Raw genomic sequence first — 27,219 nt, forward strand, 5'->3', positions numbered from 1 at the left:
CAGACACACGCCACCATGACCAGCTGATTTTTTGTATTTTTAGTAGAGACGGGGTTTCACCATGTTGACCAGGATGGTCTCGATCTCTTGACCTCGTGATCCACCCGCCTCGGCCTCCCACAGTGCTGGGATTACAGGCTTGAGCCACCGCGCCCGGCCGAAATAATGCAGTTTCTATTTAAAATAATCGAATCACTTTGTAACTCAGAAGGAAAAAATATTACTTAAAATGATTATTCAAAATGCAGACATCAGCCCAACAGGTGTAGCCATCTCATATGGAGCTGGTGATAACTACCTGGGACAATAAAGAAATGGATTTCTTCCCACGGATGTGTGAAAACGCAGCTAAGTACTTGATAAAAAGTCTCAAAGATGCAACCTTAGACCTCCCTCCTGACTCCAAGGAAAATACATATTAACTGTGAAATAATTTGTTAAACTGAAATAACAATGAAAGGCGGTCTTTTTGTTTATTTTGTTTTGAGATGAGGTCTTGCTCTGTCGCCAGGCTGGAAGGCAGTGGTGCTCTCTGCAGTCTTGACTTCCTGGGCGCAAGCAATCCTCCTACCTCAGCCTGAGTGGTTGGAACCGCAGGCATGTGCCACCACACCCAGCTAATTTTTAAATTTTTTGTAGGGATGAGGTCTCACTATGTTGCCTAGACTGGTCTTGAACTCCTGGGCTCAAGTGATTCTCCCGCCTTAGCCTTCAACAGTGTTGGGATTACAGGCATGTGCCACTGTGCCCAGCCAATGAAAGGTATTTTTAAAGGAACATCTAAATATTGCCATCTGAAAAAAAATGCTTTAGCCAGAAGTATCTTAGAGCCAAGCCAAATTCTCTTTTCTACAGGTAGCCACAAGGAAGAGTGATTCTGGCTAAAGAGGAGCCTTGCACAAATTTATGGCAGACATGAGGGCACCAGCTAGCAGGACAGAAATTTTTTGAGGCGTTTTATTTCCAAAATTGTCTAATTGTCTAAGTCCATGATCTTCCAAGAGGATAATGCCAAAATTACTGAACACAAATATTGCCTTTTAATGTCTCATTCCCAAGAGCCACAGGGACATGAAATGATGACTTAAATTTGCCAGAAATCTACCAGGGACAGAGCTCTGTAGCATGTGATGTCCTTGTGGACCCCAGAGGAGATTCAAAAGGAACAGTGGGCTTCGCAGGGGAGGGGCTTGCTTTGCAGCTAGAAGATGGGAAAAGCTAGTGATAACTGAGGATTCTGAGCCCCTCAAAGGGAGGCCTGCCACCTCTGCACCCCCAGGGCTTGGCTCAGAGCTTTGAATGTGGCATGTGATCAAGTGTTGCTGTGCTGAACTGAATGACAGTATAAGTTAAGCACATGCAAAAAGATGAGAGTTTAAATAAAAAAAAAAAAAAGCTAGGTGGAACAGCCTCCAAAAATGGCCAGAAGGATTGTGGTTCTTTCTGCAAGCTGTCTCCATCCCAGAGAGTCTTGATAAACAACTGCTCTCAGCAGTCCATTTGGACTGTTCCTTCCTTGACTCAATAAGCATTTAATGATCAACTACAAACGTATATCACTGGGCTATACAATTCACCAACATCAAGCCCCAACGTACTATCATACTTTGTGTGATTATGTTGACAGTGGTAAGATCGTTTTAATGTTATTCTAAGTTTTGATTCTCGTCAATATTAAAGAGCACAATGTGTTTGCCAGAGCAAAAGTCTGCCATGAGACCTACTCTACTAATTTCCTGTGTAACTCCAGTGCCCACCTTTGGTAGGTCCTTTCCTGTTAAGCACAGCCTGCTGCTCCTCAGTGATGTTCAGCCGCCGAACCACATCAGCTAGAGCTGATTTGAGCAGCTGGATGTCATCTTCTTGCATCTGAACTCTTTGCTCCAGTGAAGCAATGCGGTCTGTCACCTCCATGCTACTTGCAGCAGACGCGCTGTCATCTAAACCAAAGAAAGGATAGAGTGAGTTTTAGATGCTCCCCAGAAGTCAGATCTATAAACATACTCTAGCACATTGTTTTAAGCCCATTGTTTTAACATAATAACACTTACGGACTAAAGATTCTGCCCTTATGCAGAAACCATGTAGAAATCTTTTACTGTGTAACTACAACTCTTGGTTCTACAATGATCTTTTCATTCTCTACATTTGCGGACTTCATTTTGAAGTGTGGTTTTAATTATACTTTTTTAATGTAGGCCAACTTGTTTTCAGCGATATCAGAGAACCTCAGCAGTAGAAGGGATGTTAGAATACGTCTACTTTGATTTCCCACACATTGCAGAAACCCAGTCTGCATGGTCTTCCAGCTTCTGTTCCAACTGTGTTAACTGACAGGTAGGTTATACAATCATAAGGCCACCCTATCCATCAGTCAAGACTCTGAAGGATAAAACAATACGAGTTTGGCAAGCTACCCTTACAATTATGGTAATCATATTTTCTTATACAGAATCATAATTCCCAGCTCCTTATCAGGGTCCACAAGGCTCTCCATGATCTTTTTTGCCTCTCCAATCTCATTTTACATCATTCTTCCCTTCACTTACCATGCTCCAACCAGAGAACACAGAGAACTCTGGGAGGTGGAGATGGGCAGACTGCTTGAGCCCAGGAGTTCAATACCACCATAGGCAACATGGCAAAACTCTGCCTCTAAAAATACCAAAAAAAATTAGCCAGGTGTGGTGATATGTGCCTGTAGTCCTAGTTACTCAGGAGGCTGAGGTGGGACAGTCTTTTAGGGCCCAAGAGGTCGAAGCTGCAGTGAGCAGAGATTGCACCACTGCACTCCAGCCTGGGTGACAGAGCAAGACCCTGGGTGACAGGGTCGCCCAGGCTGGAGTGCAGTGGCGCAAAAACAAACAAACAAACAAACAAACAAATGGCTGAAATAGTGCAAATTTAACGAAATATACAATTACAGGCCGGGTGCAGTGGCTCACACCTATAATCCCAACACTTTGGGAGGCCGAGGCAAGTGGATTGCCTGAGGTCAGGTGTTTGAGACCAGCCTGGCCAACATGGTGAAACCCCATCTCTACTAAAAATTCAAAAATCAGCTGGGTGTGGTGGTGCATGCCTATAGTCCCAGCTACTTGAGAGGCTGAGGTGGGAGCATCACTTGAACCCAGGAGGCAGAGGTTGCAGTGAGCCAAGACTGCACCACTGCACTCCAGTCTGGGCAACAGAGAGAGACTCTGTCTCAAAAAAAATAAATAAATAAATAAATAAAAAAGAAAAATGTGTATACACACACACACACACACACAATTACAAAACATTAATCAAGACTAAGCAAAATAAATGCAAAACAGCCCACCTCAAGGTACATTATAGTCAAACTGTTGAAAACCAAAGATAAAGAACAAATACTAAAAGCAGCAAGAGAAAAATGGCATATGAAATACAAGAGAACTGCAGTCTGATTAACAGCTGACTTATCATAAACTACAGAGACAGAAGAGAGTGGAACTATGCCTTTAAAGCACAGGGTGAGGAAAAGCTTAATGCAGAATTTTACATCCAGCAAATACCTTCCAAGAAAGCAAACAAAATAAAGACTTTTCAGAATAAAAAAACCAGAAAGAATTAATCACCGAAAGACCTTCACTGTAAGAAATGCGATTGAAAGTTCTTCAGGCTAAAGAGAAATTGTATAAGATACAAACTCAGATCCTCATAACAAATGAAGAGTACCTGAATCAGCTCAAAAACTCACTTTTTTCCTTTTTCCACTTTCCTTTTATGTTATTATAAAACGTTAATCTTTTTTTCTTTTCTTTTGAGACAGAGTCTTACCATTGCCCAGGCTGGAGTACAGTGGTACAATCACAGCTCACTGCAGCCTCCACTTCCTAGGCTCAAATGATCCTCCCACCTCAGCCTTCTGAGGATCTGGGACTACAGGCACACCCCACCACGCCTGGCTAATTTTTAAATTTTGTGTAGAGGCAGGATCTCACTGTGTTGCCCAGACTGATCTTGAATTCCTGGCCTCAGGTGATCCTGCTTCATCCTCCCAAAGTGCTGGGATTACAGGTATGGGCCACTGCACCTGGCCTTGAACCTTCAAACTTTTAAAGGCAGAAATTATAATATTGTCTTATAGGGCTTATATTTTTATGTAATACATATGACTAGCATAACATAAAAGATGGGGTAAATATGGTTCTACAAGTTACAAGATTTCAATATTTTATATGAAGCATATGTCATTAACTATAAGTGGTTTTTATTTTATTTTGACAGAAATTGTATATATTTATTGTGTATAACATGTTTTAAAATATATATATACATTGTGGAATGGCTAAAATGAGCTAATTAACACATGCATTACCTCACATACTTATTTTTGTGGTGAAAACACTTAAAATCTACTCAGTGGTTGTCAAGAATACATACATGTTATTAACTATAATCACAATGTTGCACAATAGATCTCATGTAAGTGGTTATTATGAACTGTAAGGGGTTGGTATTAACTATAGTGGAAAAGTCACAGATGTATATTGTAATCCCTCATAAATGACTAAAGAATAACACAAAGGAGTGTAGCTAAAAAGCCAAGAGAAAATTTAAAATGAAATTCTATAGTCAAATAATTCAAAAGAAGGAAGGAAAAGAGTTAAGAAAGGTACAAAAAAGAGAGACATGCAAAAAACAAAAAACAAAATGCTAAACTCAAACCCAATATAGCAATAATTGTATTACATGCTACATTAAGGCAATCATTTCATTAAACACATCAATTAAAAAAGCAAAACCCAACTACATGCCCACTACAAGAGATACACTTTAAATACAAAGACACAGATAGGTTGAAAGCATATGAATGGAAAAAAATATATACCACGGAAACAGTAACCATAAAAAAGTCTGGATGGCAATATTAATCAGATAAAATAGATGTCAAACAAAATAAAATGTATTACCAGAAATAAAAAGGGCCATTTCATAATGAAAAAAGGGTCAATTATCAGAAAAATCCTGCAATCACAAACACATGTGCCTAATAATAGAGGTTTAAAATACATGAAACAAAACTGATAGAATTAAAGTTAGAAACAGACAATTCTATAATTTTTCCTGAAGATTTTAATGTCATTCTCTCAGCAACTGATAGAATAATTAATAAAAAAATCATTAAAAGTTTAGACAGTATAGCGAGATCTCATCTCTATAAAGAATTTAAAAATTAGCCAGGCTAGTCCCAGATGCTTGGGAGGGCTAGGTAGGAGGATCACTTGAGCCTAGGAGATCCAGGCTACAGTGAACTATGATCATGCCACTGCACTCCAGCCTTGAAAACAGAATAAGACTCTATCTTAAACAAACAAAAAACCAGTACAGACATAGAATATTTGAACAACACTATAAACCACATTGACTTAATTGATATGTAGAGAAAACCATAGCTAACAATGGCAGTGCATATGGTACATTTATAGGGCACATCATATTCTGGGTCATAAAACAGATCTGAATAAATTTAAAGATTGAAAGAGCATGTTCTCTGACCACAACGATATTGTTAGAAACCAACTACAAATATTTGGAAATGAAGCAATACATTTGTAAATAATCATTGGATCAAAGAAGATATCAGGAGAAATTAGAAAATATTTTGATCAAATGATAATGAAACTACAACAGAGCAAAATACATGGGATGCAGCTAAAGCAGGGCTTTGAGGAAAACTAATAGCTTAAAAAAACTATTGTTTTAGAAAAGGAGGATCTGGTTATTTGAAAAGGTCAACAAAATGTAAGCTCCATAAAGCAGAAATCTTTTCTGTTGGTTCACTACTCTGCCCCTCAACCTAACACACAGTGGGAACTCAACAATTATTTGATAAATTAATGAATAAATGGGTAAATGAATATCTCTTTTGAAGCATGCATTAAATTAGCTGTTAGGGATAAAAGATGATTGGCTCACACAGCTATCCTTAAGAAGTTCTCTGTCTAGAGGAGAAGACACATGTCTACACATTACTAAAATAATTTGATAAGTTATATAAATATACAAAGTGGTAAGTGAACAAAGATAAGAGAATATTAGTTGTATTTGGATCAAATGGGATCAAGCAGGAGTTGGCCTTGAAGAATGCAAATATTCACCAGGGCCAGGTACCAGTGCCTCACAACTGTAATACCAGCACTTTGGGAGGGTGAGGCAAGTGGTCAGCTGAGGTCAGGAGTTCGAGACCAGCCTGGCCAACATGGCGAAACCCCTATCTCTACTAAAAATACAAAAATCAGTCAGGTATGGTGGCACGCACCTGTAGTCCCAGCTATCTGTGAGGCTGGGGCAGGAGAATCGCTTGAACCTGGGAGGCAGAGGTTGCAATGAGCCAAGACTGTGCCACTGCACTTCAGCCTGAATGACAGAGCAAGACTCTGTCACAAAAAAAAAAAAAAAAATAAAAAAAAAAAAAAAAAAAAAAAAAAAAAAAAAAAATTCACCAGGTGTAAAAGTAAGAATGGCATTCCAAGCAAAGGAAACAAGCAATTTAAACAAAAACAGAAATACGAAAATACATGGGATATTCAGATAATAGTAAGTGGCCTCTGACATTGAAATCTGACACCTTGTAACTTCTGCTTACTGGATAAAGTTACAAGGTGGCAGATTTCAATGTCAACCTTGTAACTTCTGCTTACTGTCTTGCCCCTAAATTCAAGCTCTGTCAATTTTCTAAGTAACAGATAATTGTTTCACACATAGAAATAGTTTTCAAGTGTTTCCATGGCACTTCGGAGAGAGAATAATAGATCTCTATTAACCAAGAGAGCTGCTAAGCTCTTACAAGGAAAATATTGTGTAAGTCTTTTTAAAACTGTATCTCGGGCATATCTCCTTAAAGAAACAAAAGTATAAAGCAAGAACAACTTGCAAATATTCTTTTCTCAGGCATCTCCTCTCCTGGAACTAAATATACCATTCTTTATGCTCCCAACGTAGGATCCATACTGTTTGTTAGGCATACTGGTGAGTATGTGTGTGTCCTTTTTCTGTTTCTCTCTGTTGAATGAGACACATAAAGAACTTTACAAACTGAACAGTGAGAAAACAATCCAATTTTTAAAAAAAGGCAAGGGAAAAATGGGCAGAAGACTTAAATAGACCTCCAAAGAAGTTATACAGGCAACAAACAGGCACAGGAAAAGAGGTCAACATTACCAGTCATTACGGAAATGCAAATTAAAACTACAATGAGATATCACTACACATCTATTAGGATGGTTAAAAGTAAAAATGCTGACAAAACCACGTGCAGTGAGAATACGGAGCAAATGAAACACTCTCTCCCCCACTGCCGGTGGGCACACAAAATGACACGGCCACCCTGGAAAAGTTTAGCATTTTCTTATAAAGTTAAACCCATATTTTCCATATGACCCAGCAATTCCTAAGTATTTGCTCTAGAAAAATGAATGCATATTCATACAAAAACCGGTACACCCATGTTTATAGTGGCTCTGTTCAGACTTGATAGAAACTCAGAACAACTCAAATGCCCTTCAAATGGCGAAATGGATAAACTGTGGTAAATTCACATGTTGGAGTAGCACTCAGTAATAAAATGGAATCAATGGCTGATACACAAAATAACTCACATGGATCTCAAAGGTATTATAGTGAATGAAGAAAGCCAATCTCAATGCTGTATCATCCCATTTATATGACATTCTCCAAAGACAAAACTGCAATGAAGGAGAATGGATCAGTGGTTGGCAAATGTTGGGTTGGGGATACTGCACACGGGAATTTTGGGGGTAAGTGGAACACTCTATATCCTCAGTGGTGGTTGTTACATTAAACTATACTGTGTGAAAATACATAGAATTATCTCAAAGATGACAGTTTTTACTGAATAACATATAAAGTAATGAGAGTTAAAATAAGATAAGTTCCACACATGGGTTTTGGCCAATTTAGAAGTTATTTTTGCTTGTTGGGATTGGTTGCTATTACACTATGAGAGCTCAGCAGAGAAATATTTCAACGAACACTAAGTACTTATTGCTCAAGGGAAAAAGGCTGTCCTTAAGTGCTATACAACTTCTTGTGAATAGACAGTAGTTCTGTGGGATTTCTCCATTTGTCCTTTGTTGGATAGGAGAAAATAAAGTCCCACTTCGTAATGTCAAGCCAACTGGAAGAGAGAAGTGGGGAAGATAAAAAAGTATTTTACGTCTGTCTTCCCTCTGAGAAGTAATTAAACAGTTTGGTGAAATCTTCTAACGTGTGAATGAGAGAGGGCAGGGTCAGGTTGGTGTAACACCCATTGTGTAGGATGCTGGGCCAACACACACCTACCTGGGAAGGTCTCTGGCCTCAGAAGGAAGGCAGAGAGAGTTCTACTAAGGTAGGAGACGGCATTCCAGAGCGAGGTCAGTGTTGACAGCACAAGCAGAAGAGGCACAGACTTTTCATCTTTAAGAGCATGGACTATAGAGTCAAGCTACCTGGGTTCAAATCTCAGCTCTGCTACTTACTAGCTACATGACCTAGGACAAATTACTTAATCTCTATGTGCCTCTATGTATAAAATAGGGACAAGAGTACTTCATAGGGCTCCTATAATATGAAATGAGTTGACATATGAAGAGCACTTAGAATACATTTTTGTAACCAGTGCATGTATAAATAAATGTAAGCTGTGATTAAGCTGTTGTCATTATTATTGTTGTTGTTTCCAATAAAAATTACCAAAGTAAATCCAAGTTTAACAAAATTCTTATGTGCTATCAACAGTTATGCAAATTAGCACTAAATAATTAGAAATTCGTGTTTAATAATATGTGCTTTTTAAGTCATGAAAGAACCTGTAGCACAGAATCATGCATTTATTTTTTTTCTTTAGAGATAGTACCTCGCTCTGTTGCCAGGCTGGAGAGCAGTGGTGTGATTATAGCTTACTGGAGCCTTGACCTGGGCTCAAACAATCCTCTCATCTCAGCCTCTCAAGTAGCTGAGACTACAAATGCACACCACCACAGCTAGGTAATTTTTAAACTCATTATAGAGATGGGGTCTCATTATATTGCACAGGGTGGTTTTGAACTCCTAGCCTCAAGTGATTATCCTATCTCGGCTTCTCAAAGTGCTGGGATTATAGGCATGAGCCACCACACCCAGCCTAGAACTGGGCATATCTATGATATTTTTGGCTTGTTCGTGTAGACAGCAGCTTCTAGAGAAGGCATATACTCTATTTGATGGAACCCAAGCACATTTATTGTGGCTGCTAGCGCAGGACTGAGGAGGAAAAAGTTGGCTTCTACAGTATAACCTTACATTTTCAAATCAATATTATAAAACAACTTACAGAGTAAAACAAGACTGGCCTATTCCCTGCATTCAAAGACTTTAGCATCATTGTGATCTCAGTGGCTTTAATAAAACTGCATAAATCAGAATATTTAAATTATATTGTTGAATTATCTAAGAAAAAGTTTGATTTTAATAATTTAATAAAAATCCCAACCACCTCAAGATTTGCCTTCAAACACAAATGGTTAAAAACTGAAATGTGGGATCTGCTTAGGAGAGCCCCCATTTGTGAGATTTGCTTAAGTTTTCCCCATGACATAATCCTAGTGCTTTCCAGATCCTGCCAAAATCATTGCTTTAACCTGTAATGGACTTTCTTACTTCTGTTTCTGCAGGTAATTAATCTGAAGAATACGACCAGGAGACTTCTTGGCAGCAGTGTGAGCTGTCTGAGGTTCTTAACCTTCTTGCGTACAGAAAAGACCACTGTTGTTCAAATGACTTTACACTTCAGTTAAGCTGGAGAGAAAACTGATTAGCATAATGAAAAACAAAGCCCAGAGTTTGCTTTAACTAACACAAACCATTTGAACCTCCAAACATTTCACAGGATTCCATTGCACAAGATGTGAAATTTCATCTGAATATCATCAAAGAAAACCTCAGGTTGGGAATGCAGCACCAATAAAACCTTAACAACTTACTTATTTTAAAGTCATTTTTGTTCCTCTACCTCTCAGATTTAGCTATGGAGGTCACTAAAACACTGTCAATAATTGAGCTTTAGCTTCTTTGCCCCCAAGTTTTCACATTCTTGCCAATTAACACTTTGTAGTGTTAGAGGGAGGTTTGAAGAAGACAATATTCTCTAAACTTTTACCTGTTGGGTTTTCTAAAACTTTCGTGTGAACTGGAACTCTGGCTTGGGCTGGGCACCTGCTCCTTTCCTGACCTGTTTTCACGTGGCAGCGTGTGGTTGTGTCGATGGGGCAGTGTTCCCATCTCACTATCGGGGAAAGATCTCTCAGACTCGGATCCTGCGGCACATGCTGACTCTATGGCCACAGGGTAGACAAGATGTAATCACAGGGAAAACTGAACCCCCAGTGGTGCAAGGCACTGAGGCAAATGTCTTAGCTGGCCAAGCACTCTGCAAGCCACTCTGCAGCCTCCGCCAGCAGCCCTTCTCAGGGCTACACGTTCCAACTTTGTGGCATTTTGTCAAGGGCCAAATACTGTTGAGACGAGTCTACTAAGGGTTACCTATACTGCTCTTTAGAGGTACAATGGAGAGAGCACCGATCTGGGATTCAAACTGAGCAGTAGCCAATTCCTAGATCTGCTGCGTATTAGCTATGTGACCTAATACCATCTGCCTTATGAGGTTCCTGCAAATATGAACGTTAACGTGTATGAAACTTCTAATACTATGATGGCAAATAGACACTCAACACAAATGGTACTTTGGCCTTACTAGAGTCCATTGTTATGAATATTACTGTTTTGTTTATAAGAGCAAAAAGCAAACATCGATCTTCAGTGAAGTCAATGATTAACAATAATTACTGAACAAATTCTGCAAATATTGTGCAGTTCTGTCTCTGCAGCACCTCTGGCCAAGCTGAGGAAATGTGATATTAGCCTCAAGATAAAGCACAGTTTGATGCCACACGAACCATCTCACCTGGCAGCACGTGACCAGTGGCAAAAGGACATACCAAGTGTTACCTCTCACAGGCTCTGGCTCCAACCTGACTCTCATGAGAACCTAGCCAAGCACTGGCTTCTTTCTGAGTTTCAAGGGATGCCATGGGTCTGGGCAGCCCTTACATCACCCCTGGTTCAGAGGCAAAAAGAAGACCTCGTAGCTCTGCTTTCACCCTAGATCCTCATGTAGCTATTTATGGATCTGACTTTTAAATTTAATTACTTTTTTTCTTACTGTAAAAAGCAGTACAAAAGGGTCCCCGGTAACATGACATGTTATACTCTATTAAAAAATGAGAGAAGCATGCTTTTTTCTCCATTCATGTGATTATCTCATTATCTAGGGATAAAAACAGGCTCTTGACTCTGTAAGTCTTCTGGTAATATTAGGACGCTGTTATCTGAGTGATGTTACCGGAAGTTAAAGGGGCCTAGTAATTTTAAAAGATTAACTTAAAATCTGTTCCCTTTATCTTGAGATGTTCTTACTTTTTCTTTAATTATTTAAAATAAGGAGAGCACCAAAACAATAATAGCTACCCTTGATTCACCGGCCGCTGTGTGTCGGAACCTAAGCCTTGCAGTGCAGCATCCCCACGCCCAGTGTCCCCATGCCACACAGCGCCCTCCCATGGAGGTGCTGTCCTCATGCCACAGATGAAGTAGGAGAACCTGAGTTTCTGGTCTACTCTGCCTAAGGTCGCACCGCTAGAATGTGGCCAGGGGACGGCGAGTTGTGAGCCTAGTCTCCTTTCACCATATCTCTTCTCCATCCAAATGACAGGCATTAATTCCCGTGGGATTTCCATGGTACTAAGTAAAATACACACAGAATTTTTACATCATTTTGCCTTTTCAAAAATATTAGACAAATGTTATTTAGAAAAAAATCTAGTAGTTTAAAACCAATCATTTAAGTAATAACAAATAATAATCTCTTGCTCAATAATTTGCAGATACACATCTCACATAAAGCAGACCTTCCATAGTACATGCTGTTCACAGAATAGTCATGCCCTATTGTCATACTCGGAGTCATTCTATTAGTATCCAATAGCAAAAGAAACATACAAGCAATCAGTACAGAGAAGCAATTAACCATCATGGGTCTGTCATTTGCAGGCCTGGATTTCCGTCTTGCTGTCAGATTCGCAGCCCTGTGTACCACTCCTGGCTGAACGGTTCCAGCTTTATTTCTGTTCGCAGACTGCCAGTTCTCCTTGGATCATTGGGGTCAGTTAGGAACCCTGTGTCCTGCTCACCCCTGAGCCGACCTGCCACAAGAGCTCTGGCTCTGACTTTCATCACTTGATAGAAAGTGACAACAATAGATCCCATCTCAAAATAAACCTGTCTCAAATGAAGTTCATGAACTAATGTTCACACAATTGAATCTTAAAGAGCTCTACAACAGCCCTTTCCTGATATAAAAATACTGTCATCAAATATTGATTAAAAGAACTTCAGCAGAGCCTCTAGAATCTGGAAAGCAATGGTATAAAGATCTTTTACAAGCCTTAGGTTGGATAATGGTGATGATGGAGATTAGAAAAAATCCTCAAGATCACCCTAAGAAGCAACACGTGACTGTGTTTACCTTGGAGGACATGAAATTTAAAGGAAACAAACTTTCAGTTTAATTCAGTACAATGATAGTATTGTACTTCTGGGCCAGACCTGGTGCTGCGCAATGCAATCTTCCCAATATGGAGGCACTCGATCTAGCAAAAAGAGACTGGTCAACAAATAACTGTAATAGAAATGCAGGAACACAGGTGAGAGATCAAATCAGTAGCCCCCACCCTGCCCCAACTGTTATATGCCAGAATCACATTTGACAAAAAGTAATATGAGGACCAGACAGATCAAGATCAAAACACAGGTGAGTACAGAAGATAATTTCCAGGCCAGTTACTAGGTTTCAATTAATGAATTGTAACTGAAAAAAAAAGAGGAAGAATAAGAACAACCATGTGTAGAAAGACCAGTCATGAAATTCTCTAGTTGAGTATTTAGGGAATTTGTTAATTATCTTATCTTGAACTATCCTGGACTCTCATTTCATTTTGCCTAACCACAGTTATCAAGTCAAAAAAGACTCCCCGTGTAGCCCTGGAGACTTTGAAACCTTTAGAATATTTACTAAATACTACAAATGTGCATGCACATACAAACATCCACGCACACACATGCACACTCCAACCTTTGCAGAAATGCTCTTGTTTCTGTCAGAAACTACAAGACCTGGGCCCTTTAAGATTGTTGATATCTTTCTCCCACTTCACTTTACAGTTTTAAAGCAAACAAGAGATCCTGCAGCTGAGCAGAAAATAAATTCCTGGTAATGTGTGAAGCCCTATGCTTTAGAACTTGGCCTTTTGCCATGAGGTGCAGTAGCTGCATCACACCGAGGGCAAGGGTGGCTCACCCAGGCTCTGGGACAGCTTGGATGGGAGAAAGAAAAAAAAAAATTACAGCTTTTTAATAATGATCCTGGCAAGGCACATGAGGTTGCCAAATCTTAATCATGAAAGGAAAGATTAAAATTATACAGATGGGGAAGGGGAGAGAAGACAAAATAATGAGCATTAGAGTAAAATCTGAAAAAGATCTAAAACTGTCAGTCTAAAATTTTATTTTACATGGAGATTATTACAACATTCGTTTGTTACATCTGTAACACATTCTAGATAAGACATCCTTACTTTATAAGCTGACTTAACAAAAAGTATCTAAAAAGGTAGCTTTAATTATTTTTTATTTGATACTATGGTTTCAAAGTCTTTCAGGAAATAGAATAAAAGCTATTATTATCTAATTTTTTTCTTCTATTAGTACAATTTTTTCCTATTCAAAATACCATATGGTTATATCATCCAAAAAAATTAGTTGTCTTCCTCACTTAATAGTTTGATTACTTTAAGACAATATTCCCTTGCATACATGCCTGTCCTTTAATAGTTGAGAAAATCAGAAAAGCACAGCGCAGCTGGGAATGGTGGCTTATGCCTGTAATGCTAGCATTTTGGAAGGTTGAGGTGGGAGGGCCGCTTGAGCCCAAGAGTTCAAGGCCAGCTAGGGCAACACAGTGAGACCCTGCCTCTACAAAAAATTTAAAAAATAAGCTGGGCATGATGGTTCATGCCTGTAGTCCCAGCTACTTGGGAGGCTGAGGCAGGAGGATTGCTTGAGCTGGGGTGGTTGAGGCTACAGTAAGCTATGATTGCACTACTGCTCTCCGGCCTGGGCGAGAGAGTAAACCTCTCTCAAAAACTATAAAACAACAACAAAACAAAAAGAAAAGCACAATTCAAACAGTTTAAAACCACCAATAGGGCCAAAGCCAGATATCTAGTTTTCCAAGAAAAAAACTCTCTAAAACAAGCTGAGGGTACTGCTTCAGGACAAAACAATGGATATGTTCGGCTACAGAAGATATGAAAATATCTGGTTTATTGTAGAACTTGTCTTTTGGGTTCCTATCAAAAAATGGAGCTACAACAGTTTAAGGTTAGAATCTAAAGGGAAGTTTGAGTTCTAACCTCCCATTCACATTCCTTGTAACTGTAAAACTTTTAAAAAATCCTTTTGACATTCTTTAGCTACTTTTTAAAAAATGCCATCAACTTCTGCTTCCAGCTAAGATGGAGTAACAGTGGTTAGATTACCATCCTACCTTAAACAGCTAGAACAGTCAAAATATATTAAAGGTCAGCTTTCAAACACCTGGACACCAGACGATGAGGAAGCGTGATCAATAAAAGATGGTAAACAAAAGAGGTGAACCCTAGGACTAGCCCAGCAGATATTCTGGAGTTTTCAGGATGTGAGGCAGGGAGGGAACCCAGGTGGAGCCTGAGTCTCCCTAAGTTGCAAAGACACACAGCTGGAAGTCCAGGACAGTCAAGACAATTGGGGTCAGCAGGGAAAGTAATGGAGAAGAGAGCATTATGAAGAGAAAAAACGTCAGGGGTCTGCAGAGAATACCCCCCCCACACACACACACCCCTAGCCCTCAAGTCTTCTGGTGAGTATTTAACAGCATTTACATGTAAGGAAATTACCCAAGCCTGAGAAAAAAAATCATCCAAAAAAAAATTAGAACAATTACCAGAGCTCAGGTAGAGCTAGGAATAGTTCCTGACACCCTGAAACCACAGGCAGAGTCGAAAACCTCATAATCCACAGCCTCATGGAAGGAGAGGACTCAGAGGATGTTGCCTGAGACTAAACCCTACTCTGGTCCCCCGACAAGCTTAAGAGCAAGACCCAGAAGGATCAAAATGTCTCCAAGTAACCATCCCCAGAACAAAGCTCAACATATTTACAGGAATTCAAAAATATCCAGCACCCAACAAGGTAAAATTCACAATGTCTGACCTCCAAGAAAAAAATGACTGGACATTCAAATATGCATAAAAATATGACCCAAAATAAAGAAAAGAATCAACCAAGCAAAACTAACCCAGAAATAACACAGACAATAGGATTAGTAGATAAGAACAACTAAATAGTTATTATGACTATACTATGTACATTCAACATCTTACTGCAAGTCCTAGCTAGTGCAATAAGTTAAGAAAAGGAAGTAAAAGGTATATACACTAGGAAGGAAGAAACAGAACTGTCTGTTTGCAGATGGCACAAATGTCTATGTAGAAAATCCCAAAGAACTGACCAAAAAAAAAACTGCCAAACAGCCCTTATAGCACTGTTACATGATACAAGGTCAACACAAAAAAGTCAACTACTTTCCTAAAAACTAGCAATGAACAATTGGAATTTGAAATTTTAAATATAATAGCATTTACAATAGTACCAGAAATGAAATAGGTGGATATAAATCTAACCAAATATTTACAGGATTTATATGTAGACAACTAAAAATAATAATAATAAAAGAAATTAAAGAAGATCTAAAGAAATGGAGAGATATTCCATGTTCATGGATTATAAAACTCATTACTGTTATGATGTCAATTCTTCCCAATTTGATCTACAGATTCAATGCACTCCCAATCATAATTCCAGCAAGCTACTTTGTAAATATCAACAAAGTAAATTAAAGTTTATATGCAAAGGCAAAAGACCCAGAATAGACAACACAACACTGAAGAAGAGCAAAAGTTGGAGAACTGATACTTCCTAACTTTAAGACTTATAAAGCTACAGTAATTAAGACATCATGTAATTGATGAAAGAACAGACACAAAGATCAATGGAACAGAGAGTCCAGAAATAGACCCACACAAATACAGTCAACTAATCTTTGACAAAGGAGCAAAGGCAATTCCACAAAGAAAGGAGAGTATTTTCAACAAAAGGTGTTGGAAATATTAAATGCCCACATGCAAAACAATGAGTCTAGACACAAACCTTACACCTTTCACAAATACTAACTCAAATTAGGTAGAAAGAAAAATTAGAAAGTATTTCTAACTGAATGAACATAAAAACACAGCATATCAAAATTTGTGAGATGTCACTTGGAAAGAAATTTTTATCACCCAACATCAACATTAGAAACAAAGAAAGGAGAAGGAGGTAGGGGTTAGGGGCTGGGGAAGGAATCATCTCAGCATCCGTAAACCAAACCTTCAGAAACTTAAGCAGAAAAAAAGGAAGCAATATACACTAGAGCTAAAATCAATGAAACAGGAAAAACAAAAGAGAAAATTAATGGAATGTAAAGCGAGTTCACTGAGAAAATAAATAAAATTTGTAAACCTGTAGCCAAATTGATCAAGGAAAAAAAGAGTAAGGACATAAAATATCAAAATCAGAAATAGGAGAACTGACATTACTACTGATCTACAGATGTTAAAGGATAATGAAATATTTAAAAAAAGCTTTACACCAATAAATTCAATAACTTAGATTAAATATATACATTCTTGAAAGAAAAAAAGTACCAAAGCTCATGCAAGAAGAAATAGATCTAAAGAGCCCTATTAAAGGAACAGAATATGTAGTTAAAAAGCTTTTCACAGGCTGGGCGCAGTAGCTCACACCTGTAAATCCAGCTCTTTGGGAGGCCGAGGCAGGCAGCTTGCTTGAGCTCAGGAGTTTGAGACTAGCCTGGGCAACAAATAAAAACCCCATCTCTACAAAAAAAATACAAAAATTAGCTGGGTGTGGTGGCACGCACCTCTAGCCCCAGCTACTAGGGAGGCTGAGGTGGGAGGATTGCTTGAAGCCAGGAGGTAGAGGTTGCGGTGAGCCGAGATCACTCCACTGCACTCCCGCCTGGGCAACAGAGTCACGCCCTGTCTCAAAACAAAACAAAAACTCATCAGAGTGATTAAAACAAAAAAAAAGATTTAAAAAAAAAATTAAAAAAACAAAAACAAAATCTTTCCACAAATCACTGATAACCTCACTGGTGAATTCCACCAATATTTCAGGAAAAAAAGAATATTAATTCTACACACTCTTTCAGATAACTGATAAGGAAGAAATATTTCTCAACTCATTAGGCCAGCATTACCCTAATCTCAAAATCAGACAAACACATTACAAAAAAAGAAAATTAAAGACCAATATCCTCATGAAAATAAATGCAGGCTGGGCACGGTGGCTCACACTTACATTCCCAGCACTTTGGGAGGCCAAGGCAGGTGGATCACCTGAGGTCAGGAGTTCGAGACCAGCCAGACCAATATGGTGAAATCCCATCTATACTAAAAATACAAAAATAACCAGAGTGTGGTGGGGTGCACCTGTAGTCCCAGCTACTCAAGAGGCTGAGACAGGAGAATTGCTTGAACCCAGAAGTCGGAGGTTGCAGTGAGCTGAGATCGCACCACTGCACTCCAGCCTGGGCAACAGAGTGAGACTCTGTCTCAAAAAAAAAGCAAACATTTTCAAAATTTTAGGAAATCAAAGTCTTATATAAAAAAGAATACATCATGACTTATCAATAGGTTTATTCTAGGAATGCAAGATTGGTTTAACATTCAACTATCAATGTAATCCGTATTTACAAATTGAAAGAGCAAAACAATGTAATCAGGTCAACAAATGCAGAAAAAGCATTTGACAACATCCAATATCCATTCTTGATAAACATTCGGTAAACTAGGAATAGAAAAGAACTTCCACAATCTCATGTAGGGTGTCTATAGAAAACCTACAACAAATATCATACATTTCAGTATTGTCTTGGAGGTTTTAGTGAAAAATAAAAAGAAACAGACACTCTCTAGATTAGAAAGGAATAAGTAAAACTGCCTTTGTTTGCAGATGACATGGCTATCCGACTAGAAAATCGATAGTATCTACAAAGAAGTTACCAGAACTAATAAGTAAATTTATCAAGGTTGCAGGATAGAAGATCAACACATAAAAATCAACTGTATTTCTATATACTTGCACCAAACAATTGGGCCTATTTACAATGTTATCAAAGATATGAAATGCTTAGTGATAAATATAGCAAAAGATGTTCAAGATCTGCATACCAAAAGGTAACACAGCTTTTTCTCTCACAAAACACTGCTGAGAGAAATCAAGACTACCTAAATAAACAGAGGATATACTGTGTCCATAGGTTGGAAGACTCATTGTTAATTACTGTTAGGCTAACAATTTTCCTTACATAAAAATTTAATCAATACATTCAATGGAATCTTAATCAAAATCCCAGCAGGATTTTTGTAGAAACTGAATAGCAGATCCCCAAATGTATATGGAAATGCAAAGGCCTAGACTAGCCAAAACAACTTTGAAAAAGAGCAAAGTTGAAAGACTTATCCTGCCCAACTTAAGCGACAGTCATCAAGACAATGCAGTCATGGTATAAATAGATCAACAGAATAGAACGAAGAGTTAAGAAACAGACCAATACATTTATGGGCAACTGATTTTTAACAAAAGTACAAAGTCAATTCAGTAGGGAAAAGACAGTCTTTTCAACAAATTAGGCTGGAACAATTTCATATCTAAACCCACACATGCAAAAGAACCTCAATCCATACATTGCACCATACACAAAAATTAATTCAAAATGGATCACAAACCTAAATGTAAGACACAAAACTATAAAACTTGTAGAAGAAAACTGAGGAGGAAATCTGTATAATCTTGGTTAGGCAAAGATCTCGTAGATGTGACAGCAAAACCCCAATCCATAAAAACAAAATCAAACTTGCTGGGTACCATGCCCTATGCTCACTACCTGGGTGTCAGATCAGCCATACCCCAGCCTCAGCTTCATGTAATATACCCAGGCAGCAACCTGCACATGTACCCCTTGAATTAAAATAAAAGTTGAAATTATTTTTTAAAAAAGAAAAAAAAGGTAAATTCGATCTAAGAACTGCTTTTCAAAAGGCACTGTTAAGAGAGTGAAAACATAAGCCACAGAACAAGAGAAAATATTTACAAATCATATATCTGATAAAGAACTTGTATCCAGAATATATGAAGCACTCTCAAAGCTCAAGAAAGTGAATAACCCAATTTTAAAATGAGGCAAAAGATCTGAACAGAGACTTGGCCAAAGAAGATATACAGATGGCAAATAAGCATATCAAAAGGTGCTCAACATCGTTAGTCATTAGGGAAATGCAAATTAAAACCGAAGTGAGTTATCACCTCGCGCCCCTTAGAAGGTCTGAAAATAAAAAGACGGACCACACCAAGTTTTGGTGAGCATGTGAATCAGCAAGTGCATCTCTGACACGCGGCTGTGGGAATGTCAGATGGTACAACCACTTTGGCAGACAGCTAAACACACACTCACTGTTGGGTCCAGCCATTCCATGCCTAAGTACTTCCCCAAGAGAAATGAAAGCCTCCGTCCATACAAAGACATGGACACAAATGTTAAAAGCAGCTTTATTTGTAATAGCCAAAAACTACCGGGACATTTGGGAAACAGTCCAAATGTCCATCAACAAGTAAATGGATAAACAAACTGTGGTAGGTCCATACAATGGCACCCAGCGATAAAAACATATTAACACTAATACAAGCAACAGCACGGATGAATATCAAAATTGTGCTGGGTGAAAGCAGCCGGAAAATAGAGTACATTCTGTACGGTTCCAGTTACATAAGATTACACAAAATGCAAACTAATCAATAGTGACAGGTCAGTGGTTGGAGTGGAGGGGGGCAGGGGGGCTGACAAAGGGGTACAAAGAGACTTTAGGGGCGATGAACATCTTCATTATCCTGATTGTGGTTCTGGTCTCATGAACATACACAGATGTCAAAACTTATCAAATTGTTCATTTAAATATGCTCAGATTATTAAAAGTTGATACCTCAAGAAAGCTTTTTTGTTAAGGGGAGGAATCAGCACACACACACAAAAATCCCATCATTCAGTAAAAAATGAAAAGAAAAAAAACTGTGTATTTGTTAATGATTCCAGCAAGCCTACTCAACTGTTGGCAGATACCATAAAGCCTTCATGGAATGAGGCAGGATATTAAAAATAAGAAGATATCCAGTTTGTACAAGGGAAAAAAAGATGTATTGAACTGTTTTTGGACCTATAGGTTGCAGCAGACTTTTTTCTTCAAGAACTAGTTCATTAAAAAAAGAAAATAGCTGTATTCCAGGCCAGTACTGGCACGCTTCAGCAGCCAGCACAGAAGTATATGCCTTCCACCATTTTACTCTCTTAGAATAGCTTTCAAAATCACGCTGAAAATTCCTCATGCCAGATTCCACACAGGATGAGAAGCCCTGGCCCACAGCACTGATGGGAGCAACAGGAGTGATGCCAATGAGTCCAGGGAAGGGCGAGGGCCCCTGCCGATAATACCTGTCCCCGTCCCTGGAGCAGCTGCACTCAAGCCTTGCCCTCTTTCCGTTCAGTTCAGAGAGTGAGACTATGACTGGACGGTCAATGGAATCATTTTGTTGCATATTCAGATCTACCCAAGGTAACATTTGCCTTTCCACTTCAAAGCCCTTCTCCAAATCCCACACCAAAATACACTGGAAAATATTGCTCAGAGTACGTTTATAAAACATTACCACTTTTTAAAGAGCATTCACATAACACGAATTGACAATCTAGTTCTCTAATTTTTAAAATTTATTTGAAAAGGATTTGAGTTGTTGAATTCTCCAGAGTGAAAATTTGAGATTTAGAGAGGCACTGAGAGGGCCCTGAGGTGACACAGAACAGGATTCTTGGTCGAGGTAACACAGGTGGCTGAGTTTTAAAGAATCAAAAGGAGTTGGTCAAAGAGAGAAAAGCGGCACCTGACAAAGGGCCCAGTCTGGACAGTGGTCCTACATTATCAGCAGTCTGATTCTTTGAGTTCTGTTTGAAGTATAATCCAAAATGGGCGCGGTGGCTCACACCCGTAATCCCAGCACTTTCGGAGGCCGAGGAGGGAAGATGAACCTGAGGTCAGGAGTTCGACACCAGCCTGGCCAACATAGCAAAACCCATCTCTACTAAAAATACAAAACTTAGCTGGGCGGGTTGGTGGGTGCATGTAATCCCAGCTACTCGGGAGGCTGAGGCAGGAGAACTGCTTGAACCTGGGAGGCGGAGGTTGCAGTAAGCCGAGATTGTGCCACTGCACTCCAGCCTGGGTGACGAGAGCTAGACTTTGTCTCCAAAAAAACAAACAAAAAAAAATGAATACTATAAAAAAGTGCAAGAAAGCCGAGAAAACAGGAAGGAAGAGAAAATGATGATTAAAATAACATTGTCAATCTAGCACTGTCAGAGAATAAGCTTCCTAGAAAGCCAGGTGACAGGAAGGGTTCACCCTTTTAAGTAGCACCCTTTTTTCCTTTAAATTGCAATCATTTTGTTCAATAACAAAAAGATAAACAACCCAATTTCAAAATGGGGCAAAGACCTTAAACAGATGTTTCTCTAAGAAGATATACAAATGGCCAATAAGCACATGAAAAGACGCTCAACATCACTAGTCATCACGGAAATGCAAATTAAAGCCATAATGAGCTACTCCTTCACACATACTAGAATGGCTATCATCAAAAAAGTGAAAATAACAAGCATTGGCAAGAATGTGGAGAAATTAGAACCCTCCTGCACTGCTGGTGTAAATGTAAAATGGTACAAGCCATTGTGGAAAACAGTTTGGCAGATCCTCAAAAAGTTAAACAGGATCACCATAGGATCCGGCAAATGCCTAGGTAGACACACAATAGAACTAAAAACAGGGGCTTGAACAGGTATTTCAAACCCACATTCAGAACAGCATTATTCTGAAGAATAACAACAACCAAAAGGTGGAAACAACGCAAGTGTCAGTGGATGGATGAACAGATAAACATGTGACCTGTCCATATAATAGAGGAATAAAATGAGCTCTACAGAATAGGCAAATTCCCGGAGGCAGAAAGCAGACTGCAGGCCACCAGGGGCGGGGAGGTGGGAGGGATGGGGAGACGCTGCTTCATGAGTACTGAGTTTCGGTTTAGGGTCATGGAAATTTTGGAAGTAGACAGTGGTGATGGTTGCACAATATTATGAATGTAATTAATGTCACGGAATTTGTACACTTAAAATGGTTAAATCACAAATTTTGTTACATGTATTTTACCACAATTAAAAAATATCAAAATAATTCAACCATTTTGAAAAACTGGCTTTCAAGAAAGTGATATAGTCACTCATGTGTTCACTCAACAAGCAACAATGAAGAGAACCTTCTGGGCCTGAGACTTTGCAGGGTGAGGGACAGACGTTGTCACTCATGAGAGTGCGACGGCAAAGAAACAGGCAGAGGCTCCTCCAAAGGCACCAAGAGGGGCCTGGATGACACAGGACGGGATTCTTGGTCCAGGTGACACTAGTGGCTGGGTTTTAAAGAATAAAAATGAGTTTGTCAAACAGAGAAAAGGAGCACCCGAAGAAGAGCCCAGTCTGTACAGTGGCCCCACATTAACCACGGGGAATACATTCCAAGACCCCCAGTGGATGGCTGGAACTGTGGAGGGCACTGAACCCTGAATACACTGTGTTTCTTCCTAGACAGTTGAACAACACTGGTTTGAACCATGTGGATCCACTTCTATGTGGATTTCTTCTGCTTCTGCCACTCCTGAAACAGCAGGACCAGTGCTTCCACTTCCTCCTCCTCCTCAGCCTGCCTTTATGATGACCTGCTTCCACTAATGGAATAGTAAATACATTTTCTCTTCCTTATGATTTCCTTAATAACATTTTCTTTTCTCCAGCTTATTTTAAGAATACAGAATATAATACATATAACATATAAAATTTGTGTTGATCAACTGTTTATGTTATTGGTAAGGACTTTGGTCAACAGTAGGCTATTTGTAGTTAACTTTTGGGGAATTAAAAATAGATTTTCAACTGTGTGGGGCTTAGCACCCCAACTCCTATGTTGTTCAAGGGTCAAGTGTACATACATACCTATGGTGACCTATGATGATGCTTAATTCATAAATGAGGCACTATAACAGATTCAGTAATAATAAATAACTAATAATAAATAGAACAATTATAACAATATGCCAGCATCACTGATAAAATAAGCGTTCCTTGAACACAAAAACTCTGATACCATGACAGTCATTTGATAACTAAGACTCCTATTAAGTGACTCATGGTAGGGGCGTCTACAGTGTGAGCGCGTGGGACAAAGGGATGAAACCAGGCAGCACAAACTTTCATCCTGCCGCGCAAAATGGCATTCAGTTTAAAACTAAGGAATTGCTTATTTCTGGAATTTTCCATTTAATATTTTCGGACTGCAGCTGACTGTGGGTAACTGAAACTGCAGAAAGCAAAACTGTGGATAATGGAAGACTGCTGTATAAGAAGAGCTAACAGAACTACTTAGAACAAAAGAGCTAACAAGCATATGAATTTTTAAAATAAAATGAAATATTGTTGGGTAACACATACACGACTAGAATCATAAGAAAGCTCGAACTCTCAAACATCTGTGAAATGACCTTAGATCAAGACCTAGGCTGCAAGCATGCTGAAAACTCCCATTCCCTCCACTTGATTCATAGACAAGAATCCTGCAGAGACAGCATTTAGATACAGCAACCACACGTGGCGCATCTACCACACCCAGATGCCCTGCCGGGGTCCTCACGGGACCCATGCCTGCGGGTCCGCATGCGCTACGGCGGCGTTAGCTTGCTAGGGCTGCCATGACAACGTACTACAGACTGGAGGGCTTAACACTCCTGGAGGCCGGACGCCTGAGATCAAGGTCAGCAGGTCTCGTTTCTTCTGAGACCTCTCACCGGCCGTCTTCTCCCCGAGTCTTCGTGTGACCGTCCCTCTCTACGTGTCTGTGTCTTAACTCCTCTTCTTATAAGGACACCAGTCAGACTGGATTAGGGCCCGCCCTAACGGCCACTGTTTAACTTAATCACCTCTTGGAAGACCTATTTCCAAGCGTAGACACATTCTGAGGGACAAGGGTTAGAGATTCAACACATGAATCTGGGACACAACGAAGCCATGACAGAGGGTATTTCTAGAACTCATGCCTATGGGGCCCAGATATGCTGCAAGGGCATTTGCATACCACTACGGCTACTAGGTGCTGCTACTCTGCCGGGGGTACTGCAGGTACTCACACCAGCTATGCTGCCCGGGTACCCACAATACTCACAACTGACGAGGTTCAGCTACGCTACTTTATTCTGAGGCTCTCTTGCTGGCTGTCTTCTCCCTGTGTCTTCGGATGGTTGTCCCCTCTACGTGTCTGTGACTAATCTCTTCTTATAAGAACACTAGTCAGACTGGATTAGGGTGCAGGGTTAGTCTCTTCTGAGGCCTCTCTCACTGGCTGTCTTCTCCCTGTGTCTTCACGTGGTCATCCCCCTTTACAGTCTTTATTTACAGTCTGTTAATGGCTCCCTGGGACTGCCCACGGCACTGCTATATTTATTCTGCACTTAGTATGTGTACGAAAGCTGGCGCTGAATGAATGAAAAAAATAAACGAGTGCGTTTACTGACACTCTCAACTAGCTGAAGCCAGTATCTGGAACTGCCTTGAATCGTCTTCGTCTTCTCTTCTCGTGTGCTGAGCTCCACCCTGCTCTGTCCCTAGTCAACATCAAGTCCTTTGTTGCGTAGAATACTCCCAGTCCTGATGAAGTCCTACCACAAGCTCTGTGCCTGACTCACTTCCACTCCTTGGTAGCAGTATGGACTTAATCACATTTATAACATGCATGGAATTCTTCAATAGCCTAGTCATTTTTGCTCTAAGGTGTTTCTTTTCTCCAAGAAGCAAGGTGATACTAAAATTGGACCTACCATGGTGTTACACAGCAGTGGCGTTAGTCAATGAGCAAAGAAGTGTCCACTCACAATGGGACAGGAGCTCATTCCCAACAGGCCCACAGGGAACTGTGGGAGGCTGTGATGTGCTGCTTAATGGATGATCCTCCAGAGACCAAACTTGAGCCTCGGGAGGAGTGAGCTGGCAAGACCAGAATCCTAACCCTCCGGGGGAACTGTACAGTTCATCCATATAATTGAGTTCTATCCCTTTCTTTCTTTCTTTTTTTTTTCTGAGCTGGAGTCTCACCCCATCGCCCAGGCTGGAGTGCAATGGCAAGACCTCGGCTCACTGCAACCTCCGCCTCCCAGGTTCAGGCAATTCTCCTGCCTCAGCCTCCCAAGTAGCTGGGATTACAAGCGCACCATCATGCCTGGCTAATTTTTTGTATCTTTAATAGAGACAGGTTTCACCATGTTGGCCAGGCTGGTCTCAAACTCCTTATCTCGTGATCACCCACCTCAGCCTCCCAAAGTGCTGGAATTAACAGGCATGAGCCACGGTGCCTGACCATTTCTAACCCTTTCTTGATCAAAATCAATGCACAGGGCTGGGCGCAGTGGCTCACACCTGTTATCCCAGCACTGTGGGAGGCCCAGGCAGGAGGATCACATGAGGTCAGGCGTTTGACACCAGCCTGGCCAACATGGTGAAACCCTGTCTCTACTAAAAATAAAAAAAATTAGCAGGGCATGGTGGCACATGCCTGTAATTCCAGCTACTAAAGAGGTGGAGGCAGGAGAATTGCTTGAACCTGGGAGGCAGAGATTGCAGTGAGCCAAGATCATGCCATTGCACTCTAGCCAGGACGACAGAGCAAGACTCTGTCTCAAAAAAAAAAAAAAAAAAAAAATCAATGCATAGAAGCAGACTTTAAATGCTAAAGACTTTCAAGACATACAAAGGTCAACCTCACAAGAACTCACATTAAGCCAACACAATTGCCTATTGTACAACTGCCCACCAAAGTTCCGTTGCGGTGGTTAAGTGTGGATCTCAGCTTGCTTACTGTAAAGTTCAGAGGCGAGACTTTATAAAAAGTCACTGCTTCACTTAACCAAGATGGCTTATATCTCAAATGAATTCTTTTATATGAAAAAAAAACTTTTTTCCCTCATGTCCTCTCTAAGTATATTCACCTGGACTGCTCCCTTTGAAGTCCACGAGCACTCCTAAGGAGAAATCTGTGGCATCTCAGTGGAAAGACACGGCAAAGGGCTGGGGCTAGTTATCAATTCAGTCAACTTGCAATAAGCTCCTATTCAGCACTTGGCGTGGCTCCAGGTGCTGAGAATAACAGTTCCTATGCTTCAGGCTGACAGGAAAAACACAGAAACGTAAACTTCCATACCATGGTGAAGCTGAAGAAAGGTGAACATAAGACCTGGGGACAGAGAAGAGAGGAGGTGTGGCAGAGAGGGCGGAGTCTCGAGTCAGGACATTCAGTTCCGCCCTTGCTAGCATGTGATCCCAGGCAGTAGCTTGATCTCTCTGAGCTACGTTCCACCCAGCAATCCCCCTACTGCCTATCTATCCAAAGGAAATGAAATCATTACATCAAACAGACATTGGCACCCACATGTTTATCACAGCACTATTCAAAACAGCAAAGTCATGGAATCAATCTAAGTGTCTATCAACAAAGGACTGGATAAAGAAAATGTGGCGGCCAGGCATCGTGCCTCTCACTTGTAATCCCAGCACTTTGGCAGGCCTCGGTCGGAGGATCATTTGAGCCCAGAAGTTCAAGACCAGCCTGGGAAACACAGCGAGACCCTCATCTCTACAAAAAATACAAAAATTAGCCAAGCGTGGTGGCACATGCCTGTAGTCCCAGTTACTTGGGAGGGTGAGGTAGGAGTATCACTTAAACCTGGGAGGCAGAAATTGCAGTGAGCTGAGATCATGCCACTGTACTCCGGCCTGGGAAACAGAGCAAGATCCTGTTC

The 27,219-nt window shown here is 40.1% G+C and overlaps 1 protein-coding gene across 13 annotated transcripts in view; it reads right to left on the reverse strand.

The window, feature by feature from the left end:
• Positions 1–27,219, reverse strand: part of EML1 (EMAP like 1) — a 202,843-nt gene that overhangs the window by 89,355 nt on the left and 86,269 nt on the right. For 12 of the 13 annotated variants that reach the window (XM_017528138.2, XM_017528141.2, XM_017528143.2 and 9 more), the window contains exon 2: positions 1,758–1,940. In XM_017528138.2, the coding sequence (XP_017383627.1) occupies positions 1,758–1,940 (183 nt within the window). Of the gene's footprint in view, positions 1–1,757; positions 1,941–19,735; positions 19,791–27,219 lie in introns of those variants that run through there. The other variant, XM_037738338.1, reaches the window with a different exon arrangement.

The sequence above is a fragment of the Cebus imitator genome, unplaced genomic scaffold (genome assembly GCF_001604975.1).
Source record: "Cebus imitator isolate Cc_AM_T3 unplaced genomic scaffold, Cebus_imitator-1.0 Scaffold52, whole genome shotgun sequence".
Classification (NCBI taxonomy): Eukaryota; Metazoa; Chordata; class Mammalia; order Primates; family Cebidae; genus Cebus; species Cebus imitator.